We start from the raw sequence: 16,046 nt of genomic DNA, 5'->3' as shown, positions 1-16,046 counted from the left end.
CAGTTCAGGGTCCTCCACCCTGAGAGAGCTGGTAGGAACGTCAGGAGCCGTTCCTAGGGGGATTCTGTCAGGATTTGGCCAGGGTTGTTCGGGTTTTGGTCAGTAGATGCCCCCATTGTGCTTTTTGTCCTTATGTTTTCCCTTGATCCCCATTAATTATTTGCACCTGTGCCTCGTTTCCCTCTAATTGTATTTAAACCCTTAGTTTCCCTCAGTTCTGTGCTCTGTGTTTGTATGTTAGCACCCTGCCCTAGTGTTATGTGTACTCTTGTCGATTCCGGGTGACGCTCTTGTGGTATTCTGTTTTTTTGTTTTGTTTATTTTTTTGTCAGTTTCTTTTGAGGCCTTTTTGTGCTTTTCCTACCACCTTTTAGATTTGCCATTTTTTTGTATTTAAGGATTTTTTCTTTATTAAATACACCGTCTTAAGTACTGCTGTGTCTGCCTCATCTTCTGGGTTCTGCGGACTATTCGTGGCTCAGTTGGTTAAGTGACTGTTTCTCACTCCGGAGACCCAGGTTCGAAACCAGGTCCTGACACGAAGGGCTATATAAATACATATGATTTGATTTAATTGCATAAGTAATGAGCTGAGAGTTTTTGTAACTAAAAAAGTTACTAAGTTTCTTCCTTATTTCACTCCATTATTATGCAAATTATTAATTATAATTAAATTATTATATAGCAATTTAAAAACGTCCCATGTAAACAATGTTGCTATGGTAATATTCACAAAGTTACTACACGTAAGAACTTGATGTAAAGTGTTACTGTGTTACCTCATGTCACTAATTATAGAAATATATTTATTAGAAGCTGCAAAAAGTGGTCTAGTCTAATGTTGAGGGGATTCCATGTCCCTCATGCATTTAATTATAGGTTATAGGCTATATTAATATTCATATCTAAAAGGCCTCTAAACCGTGTACTTATATTAATATATTTAGACTAGCTAAACTAACTGCTGTAGTTTTTGGTTATTCATAAGATATTTGTCAGCCATCAAAAAAAATATATGTTTTCAAATAACTTGAAATACCTCCAAATCTTATTTGGTGTTCTGGGACCAGTATTTGAATATCAAAAGAAGTTTTTAGTTGAAACTCTCGAAAACTATATGACCACCCTAGAGTATTTGAAAAGTTAGTATTTCCGAATCAACTACAAAATACAACTATTTGGTCTGATAACTAGATTAGGTAGTGTGTAGCTAGGGTTTAGGTAGGGTTTAGGTAGGGTGTAGGTAGGGTGTAGCTAGGGTTTAGGTAGGGTGTAGGTAGGGTGTAGCTAGGGTTTAGGTAGGGTGTAGCTAGGGTTTAGGTAGGGTGTAGGTAGGGTGTAGCTAGGGTTTAGGTAGGGTGTAGGTAGGGTTTTAGGTAGGGTGTAGGTAGGGTTTAGGTAGGGTGTAGCTAGGGTTTAGGTAGGGTGTAGGTAGGGTTTAGGTAGGGTGTAGCTAGGGTTTAGGTAGGGTGTAGGTAGGGTTTAGGTAGGGTGTAGGTAGGGTTTAGGTAGGGTGTAGCTAGGGTTTAGGTAGGGTGTAGGTAGGGTTTAGGTAGGGTGTAGCTAGGGTTTAGGTAGGGTGTAGGTAGGGTTTAGGTAGGGTGTAGGTAGGGTTTAGGTAGGGTGTAGGTAGGGTTTAGGTAGGGTGTAGGTAGGGTTTAGGTAGGGTGTAGGTAGGGTTTAGGTAGGGTGTAGGTAGGGTTTAGGTAGAGTTTAGGTAGGGTGTAGCTAGGGTTTAGGTAGGGTGTAGGTAGGGTGTAGGTAGGGTTTAGGTAGGGTGTAGCTTGGGATTAGGTAGGGTGTAGGTAGGGTTTAGGTAAGGTGTAGGTAGGGTTTAGGTAGGGTGTAGGTAGGGTTTAGGTAGGGTGTAGGTAGGGTTTAGGTAGGGTGTAGGTAGGGTTTAGGTAGGGTGTAGCTTGGGTTTAGGTAGGGTGTAGGTAGGGTTTAGGTAAGGTGTAGGTAGGGTTTAGGTAGGGTGTAGGTAGGGTTTAGGTAGGGTGTAGCTAGGGTTTAGGTAGGGTGTAGGTAGGGTTTAGGTAGGGTGTAGCTAGGGTTTAGGTAGGGTGTAGGTAGGGTTTAGGTAGGGTGTAGGTTGGGTTTAGGTAGGGTGTAGGTAGGGTTTCGTGGGGTGTAGGTAGGGTTTAGGTAGGGTGTAGCTAGGGTGTAGGTAGGGTTTAGGTAGGGTGTAGACACACTAAAACCTTCATCCATTGATAATTACTTTAGTCTGTTACCTTTCTGAGGGCTCTATAGCAACCTGTCCCTGGGCTCTGTCTGAGACAGCAAAGTCTCTCTCTCTCTCAGTTCAGCAGTTAATAGCCAACCCACATAATTAGTCTGCTCTGCTCCTGACAAAGCTCAGTGGTGCAGACACCTGACACATCTTTGTTGACTGAGACCAGTCAGCACACTTCATCCCTCGGAGAAAAAAAAAGCAGGGGAACCTGTTTGTCTCAGAGGATATAGTTGGGAAGCCAGAACAAGCACACTGAATAATTTACTGAGTACAAATTCATAACTGCACTGATACTGTTTCAGGGGTTCTGTGTTGGCGTTCAATCAATGGGCCTGTAATAATGAGCGTTGCTGCTATAGGTTAATTACTTCCTATTCCAGTAATTATTTGACTGTTAAGTTGTAATGGATCCTGTAGGTATAGAGGAATATTAGAACTATTACACCCCAGTTCATAAAACACACACACACACACACACACACACACACACACACACACACACACACACACACACACACACACACACACACAAACAAAATGAGGTGACTCAGGCAATAAAATGCCTCCACAACAGTGAAACTCCACTCCTCAGGGTTAGTCATCTCTCAGCCTTCCCATACCGTCAATTAGTGAAACCAACCTTAGCATGATTCCCAGGCCATGACCAATAGGGAAGGGAATAATACAGTATACTATATCAAATATCAAGATTGAGGTTCCCAAGTTCAAAGTTTACAATGTGTAAAGCTATTCATAATTATGAATGTCTTAATATATAATTGTAAATGCTGTAAAAGTAACTGTCTTCAAACTGCAGTTTGATTGGGTGTGCTACATTTCTTCCAGAGCAATTTCCAAATATGTCAACGGTCACGGGACACGAACAATCTTATTCACATCATGTAGCAGATCGTTTCAAGCAAATCCGTGTACTGTGTGGCCACACAGCGTGTCTCTGCACGCTGGTATTAGGCTACAATGGGCCTATTGAAGAGAGCTTGACGGTTTTTTGGGTGTGGCAGTTTAAGTAAATGTGTACTCCTGCAACAGCTGCCATTGTTTGAGTTTTGAGACTTTAGCTTGGATCTTAATCTCTATGTTATCATTTAAGGTGCTATGGTTCTTACTGAGTATTGATGTAAACATCTTAAACCCTGACCTGGGCTCAACTGTAAGAGCTTCGGCAACAATACTTCCTCCTCTCTCCACTGTAATGGGCACAAAATAGAAAATATTTATTGAATTGAGTGACAGGCAATAGAAATATGAAATGTAGTCAACATCTTAAAATGCAAAGTATATATATATATATATATATATATATATATATATATATATATAAAATAACCCTTTTTAAAATGCCTTGATGAATCACAAACAAAGGTCTTCATCAGCAACCCATATGATCATTAACTGAGGTTAAAAAACACCCACAAGTATAAACAACTATATAAAATGTCATCTCTTCTCTGGTACCTTCATAGACAAAGGTCCTCAGTAGCTATTTAGCATCCTGGAGCATCATAGACATTGTCAACAACAGCTCTGGTCACAAATCTACATAAAACTACCCCCAAAAAAAGACTAACAAATACATATTTACATAAGTGAATGTGCTAAGAGAGTTCTCTCAGGTGCCAGTCTCTCAGCTGATGATGAAGACCCTGAGTGCCAGTCTCTCAGATGATGATGAAGACTCTGGGTGCCAGTCTCTCAGCTGATGATGAAGATCCTGAGTGCCAGTCTCTCAGCTGATGATGAAGACTCTGGGTGCCAGTCTCTCAGCTGATGATGAAGACTCTGGGTGCCAGTCTCTCAGCTGATGATGAAGACTCTGGGTGCGTCTTCTCTCATGGGAGGCAGGCTCTCCATATTCTCAATGAGGATGTGTTTGTCCTCCCGTTTCACCTCCAGTGGCTGACACATTCTGCTGGCCAGGCCCTCTAGAGTGACGTGGATGTCTTTGAACAGGTGCAGCATGGCTACCCCCAAGATGATGACCAGGAAGCCCCCCACGGTGCCCACCACATCCACACCAGACATGGTCCCCCACTCTTTAAACAGGATGATGGAGGTGGTGAGCACCACGGTGGTGAAGCACACGTAGTAGATTGGGTAGACCAGCAGCGTGTTGAAGGTGTCCAGAGACTTGTTCAGGTAGTTGACCTGGACCACGATGGAACTGACCAGTGACACTAGAAGGATCCAGGTGAGCGGGTGACGCACTACGGCCGGCTCAGAGTACACTGTGCGGATGGCGATGCCCAGGCCCTTGACGGAGGAGACGGTGAAGGCTCCCAGCAGGGAACAGATGCCGATGTAGACCAGGATGTTGGTCTGGCCCACACAGGGGGAGAAGTAGAAGATAAGCAGCAAGCAGGCCACCAGCAGGATACTGGCAAACACAAGGAAGCCTAGAGACACAAAGCGGAAACACAGGAGCCATTGAAGTGAGGCTTGACACAGAGGAGAGAGGGAGATAAGTGTTTCTCTAGGGTGTGGTGGAAGGTAGTTAGGGAACAGACCGGTGTTATTCCCTGGTGCATATGTGCCGTCTGTCTTTCTGTCTACATATTTGCTCAATAATGACGATAGCATCTTTGAAGTTTCTCTACTCTAAATGACATGTTCATTACCTCATTGTTGCACTGCCCTTAATAAAATAATTGCTGTGTGAATAATTCCTATGTCAATGAATATAAACAATGTACCTGGGTCAAGCAATTTGTCAGTCATCTGCTGCAGGGTAGTGACTTCCTCTTCTTCAGGTGCATGGATCACCATGAGAGTGCTGCCCAGTATGCTGAGCACACAGCCCAGCTTCCCCAACAGATTCAGTGTCTCCCCCAACAGGTAAGAGGACAGCACTGCACTGGGTCCAGAGAGAAGCCACAATGACAGTCATTTGAATATTAATGCAAACCTGTAGAACAATGACTTCGATGTGAGGATACGCAGTATCAACACGAACACAAAACACACACACACACACACACACACATACACACACACACACACACACACACACACACAACAGCTCCTGAAAGGTCAAATAAGTTCCCACGTACACCAAAATAAAGGGTGTAAAAAACACACACACACAACAGCTCCTGAAAGTTAAAATAAGTTCCCACCAAAATAAAGGGTGTACAAAATGACAACAACGGTGTGAGATTTTACACAGTCATGGAAAATGAGAAACCGGAGAGAGTAGAAGTACCCGTATGTGAAGGCTGTGTGTTTATAGACAAAAGAGAAGTAAGGGTACCTGATAAGGACACTCAGGGCGCCCAGAGGAGTCACCACAGTAGCTGGAGCAAACATGTACGCCGCAAAGTTGGCAACCTCACCTGCACCCACTGTGAAAGGCAGGACATAACGCAAAAACATTGTTGTAGTCCTAATCCTTTCGGTTCTTTGGGACGGTTTCTTGGCTGTCCAGCTCGCTAATGATCACTAAACAGTCAGGGATCATCGAAAATTCCCAAAACAATGGCTAGAGGAGAAATGTTTACTAATTTTGACAGCAAGGAAATCTAAAAAAAATAAATAATAATAATTAAATCAGTGCGGCCCTCCGGAACTCAATAAAGACCGAATGCGGCCCCTGGGGGCAAAATGAGTTCAACACCTCTGGGATAAGCCTTATAGTTCTACTAGCTACCCAACAGAACTATGATAAAACTACTGGTATTCCCACTTTACATTATAGTGCTTGTGACAAACATTGAGGATAGATTTAACAACAACAAAAAACCTCACTGGTTAGAAGTCCACTCCACCATAGCCAGTCCTTTAAATATCCATGACCACCTTCACCTGCACAGAACACAGCAAACAAGGCATTCGTTAGAATAGAAGACAAACAAATCAATAACATCAATCAATAACAAATAAAGTTGTTTCTTGTCCTCAGGAAACCCTGATCTCAGGACAGTTTGTTTAATCAAACGTTATATAACGGACAGAGAACGAGTCCTTTATTAGACTGTGTTTCACCGTTTCGGTCAGGGTTCATTGTCCAGTATTCAGATACTACAACAACCTTTAAACAGGAACTGGATGTACTATTCGCTATCGATACGGAGAGCTGAAATATCATACTGTTGGGTCATAGTCAAATCAAATCCAGGTTTCTTAGTCGCCTACACAGTTTTACAGGATGTTATCGCGGGTACAGCGAAATTATTATGTTTCTAGCTCCAACAATACAGGAATATCTAGCAATACAATAACAATGCACACAACAACCTAAACGTTTTTTTTTTTTAAATGTTTTAAAAAATGAATACCTAACAGAATGATAAATATCAGAGTCATAAATACATATATATGTATGTGAATGGTATGTATAGACAGTATCTGAACAGAAAAGGTATGTGATAGCAGTAGTTATGATTAGAAAGCAGTATATACACTGAGTGCACAAAACATTATGAACATGCTCTTTCAATGACATGGACTGCAACTCAATATTAGGAAGGTGTTCTTAATGTTTTGTACACTCAATGTACATATAAAGTGGTAAAACAGTATGTTAACAGTATTAAAGCGACCAGTGTTCAATGACTATGTAAATAGGGCCGCAGTCTCTAGGTAGCAGGGTAGAGTACTGGGTGGTAGCCGGCTAGAACGCTGTGTAAGATTCAGGACGTGGTACTGGGCGGAGTTCGGCTAGTGATGACGTTAACAAAACGACTGTCAGTAGATACCCATCAGAACTTGATTCTATATAAAACTTTGATCAAAATAAGGACAATGCCCTCCTGTGGTGTAATGTGACGTCTTTGTGTTTTTCCACATCCTTAAACAGTGAAGACCCCCACCTGCTCTGGTCTGTCCATTATTGGCTAGGCGAAGCAGGGCCTTCTTCTTCAGCATCACACTTCCTCCAATCAGGAAGGCCGACAGCACCGCCAAGGTCAAACCAGTCCAGAAGTTATAGTTGGTCCAGTTGTTGCCGACGGCTGACAGCCCTGTCTCAGTGGCATTGTGATTGTCAGTGAAGGAGGTGTTGAGGAGGTTTGCCTCCCCGTTGACTATACACACCGCAGTCTGAGATGGACACAGTAGTCTTATTATGGAACCTGGAAAAAAACAAGCAGAGTGAAATCACTTTTAACATTATAGCTTCATATGAACTGGGTGGCTGGAGCCCTGAATGCTGATTGGCTGACAGCCGTGGTATATCAGACCGTATGCCACCGGGTTTCACAAAACATGTATTTTTACTGCTCTAATTACATTGGTAACCAGTTCATAATAGCAATGACACCTTGGGGGTTTGTGGTATACGGCCAATATACCACGGCTAAGGGCTGTTTCCAGGCACACCTACACTACACCTGCTCGGGCCTTATAGCTTTATGAAAGCTATTATGCTCTTATTGTGTGATTACCATGTTATTTCTAAGTAAATACCTGGACATTTATGTACAATAAAGTATAAACACCATTAGAACATCTGGTGAAGAGAAACGAGTCTAAAACACACAGTGGTAATGACCTACATAGCAGATTGCTTAACCAGGTCATGTGTTATGTCACAATAGTAATATCCATGGCAGTTATCAGAGTGATACCAGTGTATTCATGTTGTCTGTTATCAACACTAACCTATCTACACAAAGCCCAATTAAAATTGGAATGGTCAAATAAAATTAGGCTCAATTTCTTTGGATTTCATTGGGACAGAAAATATAAGAAGATTAGATAGCCTACTCTAGAAAAACCATATGACATTTCATGTTTAGTGAGACTGACAGATTCAATACATGACCTCACCATTTGAACAATGCCCCCGCATTGGCATGATGCAGTGACATGTTATCTCTGTCAACAAAGGTGTTCTATTCACACACAACGGAGATTACAATTCTCATGAGCGTAGAAATCAACAATTATATGGACATTTCAAGTGGAATGACCTAAAAAACTGGCTTTGGAAATCAGCCCATTTAAAAGTAGTTCAAAGACATGAACAACCCCACTTGATATTCTAAAATATTTTCAAACAATTGCTTTTAAAATCATACATTTAAAACTGGATTTGTGTTCTGCTCCAGATGAAGACGTTTAGAAAATAATTTCTGACAATATCAGTTTTGTCTATTAAATGTATTTACGGATGCCAACCCATGGGTATTATTGTCTGTAAATTCTGCCAATACGCCCTTCGTGAATAAGCCTACTGTTGCTATATCACAAACATTCAAAAAAATATTGTAGGCCCCCATTTCCCATTAAATAACGTAGCATACAATAATATGATGACATTGAAGTATTAGCCTATAAACGTACCGTTTCGGCATGAATCCTTAGATAAATGAACATATTGCATTGTGTTGATTAAGGCTAATATCCAACAAATCTCGAAGTAGCCGAAAGCGTAGTAGTAGGCTAAAAAAGAGACCGGTAAAAGTATCAGTTCCCAATGTGATCGTTCTTTTTAATTCCACGCATTAAAAAAAACAACGTTCGTTGAAACGAATCGATCCGATATATTATTCACAGGGGCGTGGGCACACAAATCAAGTCACCCTGACCTGCTCAGGTGTACGTCTGGCCCGCCCATTACCCCGTCAGCAGCTCTCTCATTGGCCTCGAAAAGAGCAGGCGACGACGCTGCGCTTTCACTACTGATCAAGGGCACGTCCCTCTGCTCAGACGTTGCTGACGCCTATCAGATCTTACTACGTCTGGATAGGTAATTTTACCGATCAACTAGCTAACCAGTGGTTGACGTGTCCATCGAATGAGCAAGGGAGAATGTTAAAGCAATCTGGGCTGCTTTCAGTACGTTTTTACATTCTGGAACATTCAATTGAACTGAAACGGTGCTATACTGAAGGCTCAGTCGAAAAAAAGGGGGCCCCTCTGGCAGCATGGCAATCACACTTTAAAAACGACACTTATTGCGTCAAGCCACACGTCGCCACACCCACCAAACGGGAGCAAACGTACCTCGAAGTCTGTTCAAGAACGTACAAGAAAGTTGTGGGTGTTACATTGCGATAACATTTACAGATGTTATCGCAATGTACCAAACGTTCAGGCGAAACGAACGCACCTCTGAACACCTGCACAGTCGATGACGTTACCACAACTATTGGTTAATGCATAGGAGAACGGCCCTATACTTTGCAAGAAAGGCTTCTTTATGAAATTAGTTATATTTACAACATTTTAGGTTGTTAATATAATTTAATCATATTGATCTAAATGAACTGTACTGTATATAAGTAAATTAAAATTTATACATATGAAGTGTGTAAAAAAGTATTGTTGTTGTCTCTCGGTGTCTTGACAATATATGATTCTTATCTTATTCACATTTTTTTATTTAATGTACAATTATCTTATTTTGTTCTTGTCTATAACTGTTGTGTATTTTGGCACGTGTTTGATGTGGACCCCAGGAAGAGTAGCTGCTGCATGTGCAACAGCTAATGGACATCCTATAATCTAAACTATACTCAACTAAAACCTCTCGATTCATTCCATTCATTTTTTGATGTGATCATCATCTCTGTCTTATGTCTCTGTATATCAGAGGGAAGAGGGAGCCCCAGTGTCCACTTTGAGAAGCGCAGCTCTGTAGGACTTCATCATTACAACACAATGTATGCAAGAAAGACATTATGTTATCCTCCTAAAACCAAACAATTCGTTTTTGCCCAATCTAATGGATATTAGGTGCTGTGGGATTATTTAAGATATTCTTTGAAGAGGTCGGGTTTCAGATGTCTTTGGAAAGTGAGCAGGGACTCTGCTGTCCTAGCTTCAGGGGGAAGCTGGTTCCTCCATAGGGGTGCCAGGACAGAGAAGAGCCTGGTCTGGGCTGAGCGGGAGCTGCCCTCCCGAAGTGGTAGGAGAGCCAAAAGACCAGAGGTGGCAGAATGGAGACCCCGAGTTGGGGTTTAGGGTTTGGGCATAGCCTGAAGGTAGGGAGGGGTTTGCTGCTCCATTTGTAAGTATCACGGTCTTGTAGTGGATGCTAGCTTTGACTGGACGCTAGTGGAGTGTGCAGAGGAGCAGGGTGAAAGGGTTAATTCGTTCTCCTAACCTGCTACCAAAAAAGTCACTTCCAGGCGAAACTCTTTCGAAGTGGTGTGAGAAGAGTGTTTCTCCTGCCCATTTTGTCTGCATTACAATATACATTTACAATAGTTTGGTTTCAACCCAGGATAATGAGAAAATCAGAACCACAAATTGAACAGAAGTCATAGTAGCCTACTCCGAACATAAGGCCCATTTACAAAAGGAAAACAAAGTGCTTGCTCATTTCATAGAACTTTATTTTCTAGGAAAAATAAAACATGTCTATGCCATTTCTTGTCTGCACTTGAAGCTTTTCTTTGAGACGGGGATGATGCCTCTGCGCATTGGAGAGTGGCAGAGAGAAGAGCAGGCTTAGCGGTGAGACAGGCCTCAGTTGCAGTAGTTCTGCAGGTCGAAGATGTTGCAAGGCTTGTGACAGCACTGCTCTACAATACCTCTCTTTACTATCATGTCCATCTGGTCTTTGAACGGGTACTCAGCAACTTCGTTCTCCTGGGACGATTTTGGAAAGAGAAACCCTGCAAGAGGAGAGAAGCACATTGAGTGAGCGCTACCTCATAACATCAAGCAGCATATTGTATGGACTTCTGTCCTTTTCTGTGTTTCATCATTGCCTTCACATTCAGTTTCATATTTGTAGTTTCTTCTAAGTGACCATGCGTTTTCTAAATGTCATTTCGACACACATACACACAAAAAGAGGAAAGTAACTTGTGATCTTAGATCAAGTTGAGTTGTCGAAATGAAGTCTTTTGAATTCAGACAGTGCTAGAGGTGTCTTACCTGTTAGGGGATCCACATCTCTCTTTGGGTTGTAAAAGAATCCTTTCTCTCCACACACCAGATAGAGGGCGTCCACCAGATGAGAGCCACACAGGTGTTGGGCAGCTGCAGCGTCTGCCCCAGGGTAGAGGGCCAGCAGCACCAGCAGAGATGCAGCTTGGAGCCAGAGGGCCATGTTGATGATGGGCTGGAGGAGAGAAAGACAAACGAAACAGGTATGTTAACACTGTGGGAGTTTTATGCAGTGCATGAGAAACATCTCTATTCTTCTAGGAGGGACATTACTCCTTCTGTGTAATGCTGACAACACGACCCATATTCCGGTGTAAACATTGTCATTCAGCATGTTCTAAAAGAAACCATAGCCTTACATCAACAAAACAACTATTTCCATAAGCACTCATACAGGAATAGCTCACTTAGATTAAGTAAAATACTGTTGTCACTGACCGAAATACATTTGTTCAACAAAAAAACAGTAAGAGTTCCAAGGTTGTTTTCAGATTCTAGTGACATCTACATCCCGAGATCTGCCACCCTAACCCAACTGTGGTTCCCAACCCTCCAGTGAAACACAAAGAGACCCCCGGCTCTTACCTGTGGAGGTGGTGGTGAAGAAGCTCTGTAGAAGAGTAGCAGAAATGCTGAAGGAAAAGTTGGTTGAGGCAGAACACCAGATTCTCCCCCCATTTTATACCCCTGGAGCAGGCAGGCAGGCCTCGGGAACAAGGGTCTGTGGTCTTTGCCAGTGTCAGCGGAAAAGAGAAGTTGCTCAATAAAATCTAACGGTAAGTGGCAATCCAATTGTTCGCCTCGTTAGGCATGTTTGTTTTACTAAGTGACATCAGTGGTCCAAGCGGAGGGCCGGTGAATCGGACGTAACTGATGTGACCTGAGTCTGAGATGTACAGAGGATTCCAGGGATTGTTGGCTTGCGTTTGACCCACCTGTTCCTGCTTCGGACACACTAAAGAGTATAGTAGCTGTTTGTTTAAAGAAGGAAGCTAGTGAGAGACGGCTTGTGGCTCAATGAGTGTCCTAAGCGACAGTTTTTGGTGTTGAAGGTACTTAACGTGTCCTGTTGTGATGTTAGTGGGATGTTTCATGTTGACACATTAGCCATTAGCCGACCTTCGATGGAAAGAGTCATCTTTTTTTTGTGACAACTTCTTCCATGACGCTCTTATATTTGTAGTTTCTTCAAAGTGACCATGCGGCAGGGTAGCCTTGTGGTTAGAGCGTTGGACTAGTAACCGAAAGGTTGCAAGTTCAAATCCCCGAGCTGACAAGGTACAAATCTGTCGTTCTGTCCCTGAACAGGCAGTTAACCAACTGTTCCTAGGCCGTCATTGAAAATAAGAATTTGTTCTTAACTGACTTGCCTAGTAAAATAAAGGTAAAAAAAAAAATGTGTTGTAAAGGCAATGCTATAGAAATGCTCTTTGATTAGTTACTGTGATGTGGGATTAACGTTCCATAACTACATTTTGTTAGTACTAATGAAGCAACAGCAAAATTGACCCCACAACCTCCAGTATTCTGATGAAAAAGTGTTTGTGCAGTGTGTAATTATTTATTCTCTATTCCCCGGCCTACCCTAAAGAAAACCAATCTCCCCAAATGTGACAGTCTTAAACTCTGCACAATGCTATCCCCAAATGTGACAGTCTTATTCGAACAGAGGTAAAACTCTGCACAATGCTATCCCCAAATGTGACAGTCTTATTCTAACAGAGGTAAAACTACTGCACAATGCTATCCCCAAATGTGACAGTCTTATTCTAACAGAGGTAAAACTACTGCACAATGCTATCCCCAAATGTGACAGTCTTATTCGAACAGAGGTAAAACTCTGCACAATGCTATCCCCAAATGTGACAGTCTTATTCTAACAGAGGTAAAACTACTGCACAATGCTATCCCCAAATGTGACAGTCTTATTCGAACAGAGGTAAAACTACTGCACAATGCTATCCCCAAATGTGACAGTCTTATTCTAACAGAGGTAAAACTCTGCAAAATGCTATCCCCAAATGTGACAGTCTTATTCGAACAGAGGTAAAACTACTGCACAATGCTATTCCCAAATGTGACAGTCTTATTCTAACAGAGGTAAAACTACTGCACAATGCTATCCCCAAATGTGACAGTCTTATTCGAACAGAGGTAAAACTACTGCACAATGCTATCCCCAAATGTGACAGTCTTATTCTAACAGAGGTAAAACTACTGCACAATGCTATCCCCAAATGTGACAGTCTTATTCTAACAGAGGTAAAACTACTGCACAATGCTATTCCCAAATGTGACAGTCTTATTCTAACAGAGGTAAAACTACTGCACAATGTTATCCCCAAATGTGACAGTCTTATTCTAACAGAGGTAAAACTCTGCACAATGCTATCCCCAAATGTGACAGTCTTATTCTAACAGATGTAAAACTACTGCACAATGCTATCCCCAAATGTGACAGTCTTATTCGAACAGAGGTAAAACTCTGCACAATGCTATCCCCAAATGTGACAGTCTTATTCTAACAGAGGTAAAACTACTGCACAATGCTATCCCCAAATGTGACAGTCTTATTCTAACAGAGGTAAAACTCTGCACAATGCTATCCCCAAATGTGACAGTCTTATTCGAACAGAGGTAAAACTACTGCACAATGCTATTCCCAAATGTGACAGTCTTATTCTAACAGAGGTAAAACTACTGCACAATGCTATCCCCAAATGTGACAGTCTTATTCGAACAAAGGTAAAACTACTGCACAATGCTATCCCCAAATGTGACAGTCTTATTCTAACAGAGGTAAAACTACTGCACAATGCTATCCCCAAATGTGACACTCTTATTCTAACAGAGGTAAAACTACTGCACAATGCTATTCCCAAATGTGACAGTCTTATTCGAACAGAGGTAAAACTCTGCACAATGCTATCCCCAAATGTGACAGTCTTATTCTAACAGAGGTAAAACTCTGCACAATGCTATCCCCAAATGTGACAGTCTTATTCGAACAGAGGTAAAACTACTGCACAATGCTATCCCCAAATGTGACAGTCTTATTCGAACAGAGGTAAAACTACTGCAAGTGTGCGTACTACATGTGCTGTATCTAAGTAGTACTACTGTATCTGGATCCTCTCTAGTAGTACTACTGTATCTGGATCCTCCCCTCTAGTAGTACTGCTGTATCTGGATCCCCTCTAGTAGTACTGCTGTATCTGGATCCTCTCTAGTAGTACTACTGTATCTGGATCCCCTCTAGTAGTACTGCTGTATCTGGATCCACTCTAGTAGTACTGCTGTATCTGGATCCTCTCTAGTAGTACTACTGTATCTGGATCCTCTCTAGTAGTACTACTGTATCTGGATCCTCTCTAGTAGTACTACTGTATCTGGATCCTCTCTAGTAGTACTACTGTATCTGGATCATCTCTAGTAGTACTACTGTATCTGGATCACCTCTACTAGTACTACTGTATCTGGATCCTCTCTAGTAGTACTACTGTATCTGGATCCTCTCTAGTAGTACTACTGTATCTGGATCCTCCTCTCTAGTAGTACTACTGTATCTGGATCCTCCTCTCTAGTAGTACTACTGTATCTGGATCCTCTCTAGTAGTACTACTGTATCTGGATCCTCTCTAGTAGTACTACTGTATCTGGATCCTCTCTAGTAGTACTACTGTATCTGGATCCTCCTCTCTAGTAGTACTACTGTATCTGGATCCTCTCTAGTAGTACTACTGTATCTGGATCCTCCTCTCTAGTAGTACTACTGTATCTGGATCCTCTCTAGTAGTACTACTGTATCTGGATCCTCTCTAGTAGTACTACTGTATCTGGATCCTCCACTCTAGTAGTACTACTGTATCTGGATCCTCTCTAGTAGTACTACTGTATCTGGATCCTCTCTAGTAGTACTACTGTATCTGGATCCTCTCTACTAGTTCTACTGTATCTGGATCCTCTCTAGTAGTACTACTGTATCTGGATCCTCTCTAGTAGTACTACTGTATCTGGATCCTCCACTCTAGTAGTACTACTGTATCTGGATCCTCTCTGGTAGTACTACTGTATCTGGATCCCCTCCAAATGTATTTATAAAGCCCTTCTTACATCAGCAAAGTGCTGTACAGAAACCCAGCCTAAAACCCCAGTAGTACTGATAAATAGTACCCGTAGGGTTTAACACCTGTCTCACATAACACAACCTTTGACTTCACCCCTCTCATCTCTTAAGACGTAGGAAATGTCCTTATTGAGCCTGACATGCCAGGATTACGGGCTCTTCTTTATTCCTCTTTCAAGTCTGCTATCAGTAGCTAGAAATGATGCATAAACCATCATAGTCAGGTTTGTGCTCACTTATTTCCGGACAGACACCTATGTGAATTAAAGGACAATACAGTCCATTAGGTTGTCTCTTTCAGCTTTTCCAAAGGGCTCAGACTTTACAGAAGCCGTTAAGGGAGAACAAAAAGTATACTTTTGCTATAAGTTTCAAAAGTGATGTCTGACATACCAATGGGCATGATTCATATAATTTGCTCTTTAAAGTGCTGGCCGTCTTATGAACAGCATACTGGAAAGAGGACAGATCCATAAATGTTCTTCTGCAAGAAAAATGTGCTTGATAATCACCCGGGTTGATTAAGTACAAAGGCTCATCTTTAATGTTTCTTTTTTTATCTTGAAAGGTCAAACTGAGCAGTGCCTGTAATTTAGCACCACTCCTGTGATGTATGGCTGATTTAGTGTGTGGGCATGATGTCATGTAAAATAAAAGAGAGGAGTGGAGATCAACTGGGAGCACGCCTATTATACTGTAATGAAACAGGCAGGGAGTGTAGCTCAAACCCTCAACCTTCTGGCCCTCAGCCCTTCCCATGGAACGCCGTTTGGGTCTTTGCACGTAAAAAAAAAAAAAGATACACGTCAAATAACACTATTTGACGTG

The 16,046-nt window shown here is 42.0% G+C and overlaps 2 protein-coding genes across 2 annotated transcripts; both read right to left on the bottom strand.

Moving 5' to 3' along the window:
* Positions 1-3,447: 3,447 nt before the first annotated feature.
* LOC135538947 (magnesium transporter NIPA2-like) lies at positions 3,448-8,781 on the bottom strand. The gene is made up of 6 exons (XM_064964821.1): positions 8,537-8,781; positions 7,063-7,323; positions 5,999-6,055; positions 5,505-5,595; positions 4,948-5,108; positions 3,448-4,650 (listed from the first exon to the last, which is right to left on the bottom strand). Exons 1-6 carry the CDS (start codon positions 8,574-8,576, stop codon positions 4,052-4,054), a joined length of 1,209 nt encoding a protein of 402 aa, XP_064820893.1. The 5' UTR covers positions 8,577-8,781; the 3' UTR covers positions 3,448-4,051.
* Positions 8,782-10,531: 1,750 nt separating this feature from the next.
* Positions 10,532-12,153, bottom strand: LOC135538945 (insulin-like). Its single transcript, XM_064964819.1, has 3 exons — positions 11,678-12,153; positions 11,081-11,267; positions 10,532-10,815 (listed from the first exon to the last, which is right to left on the bottom strand). The coding sequence occupies exons 1-3, from the start codon at positions 11,768-11,770 to the stop codon at positions 10,667-10,669; spliced, it is 429 nt and encodes a 142-aa protein (XP_064820891.1). The 5' UTR covers positions 11,771-12,153; the 3' UTR covers positions 10,532-10,666.
* Between the last annotated feature and the right edge of the window lie 3,893 nt (positions 12,154-16,046).

Source organism: Oncorhynchus masou, unplaced genomic scaffold (assembly GCF_036934945.1).
Source record: "Oncorhynchus masou masou isolate Uvic2021 unplaced genomic scaffold, UVic_Omas_1.1 unplaced_scaffold_2285, whole genome shotgun sequence".
Classification (NCBI taxonomy): Eukaryota; Metazoa; Chordata; class Actinopteri; order Salmoniformes; family Salmonidae; genus Oncorhynchus; species Oncorhynchus masou.
Note: the sequence above shows the minus strand (reverse complement) of the source record. Positions and strands in the feature narration are given on the sequence as shown.

Excerpts from the sequence above, each read along its gene's own strand:
- LOC135538947 (XM_064964821.1), bottom strand. The coding sequence starts at position 8,576 with ATGCAATATGTTCATTTATCTAAGGATTCATGCCGAAACG. Across the intron at positions 7,324-8,536 it reads TAAGGATTCATGCCGAAACG|GTTCCATAATAAGACTACTG; the intron begins GTACGTTTATAG and ends GTTTTTTTCCAG. Across the intron at positions 5,109-5,504 it reads GCCCTGAGTGTCCTTATCAG|TGCAGTGCTGTCCTCTTACC; the intron begins GTACCCTTACTT and ends CTCTGGACCCAG.
- LOC135538945 (XM_064964819.1), bottom strand. The coding sequence starts at position 11,770 with ATGGGGGGAGAATCTGGTGTTCTGCCTCAACCAACTTTTCCTTCAGCA. Across the intron at positions 11,268-11,677 it reads CTTCACCACCACCTCCACAG|CCCATCATCAACATGGCCCT; the intron begins GTAAGAGCCGGG and ends TCTCTCCTCCAG. Across the intron at positions 10,816-11,080 it reads AGATGTGGATCCCCTAACAG|GGTTTCTCTTTCCAAAATCG; the intron begins GTAAGACACCTC and ends CTCCTCTTGCAG.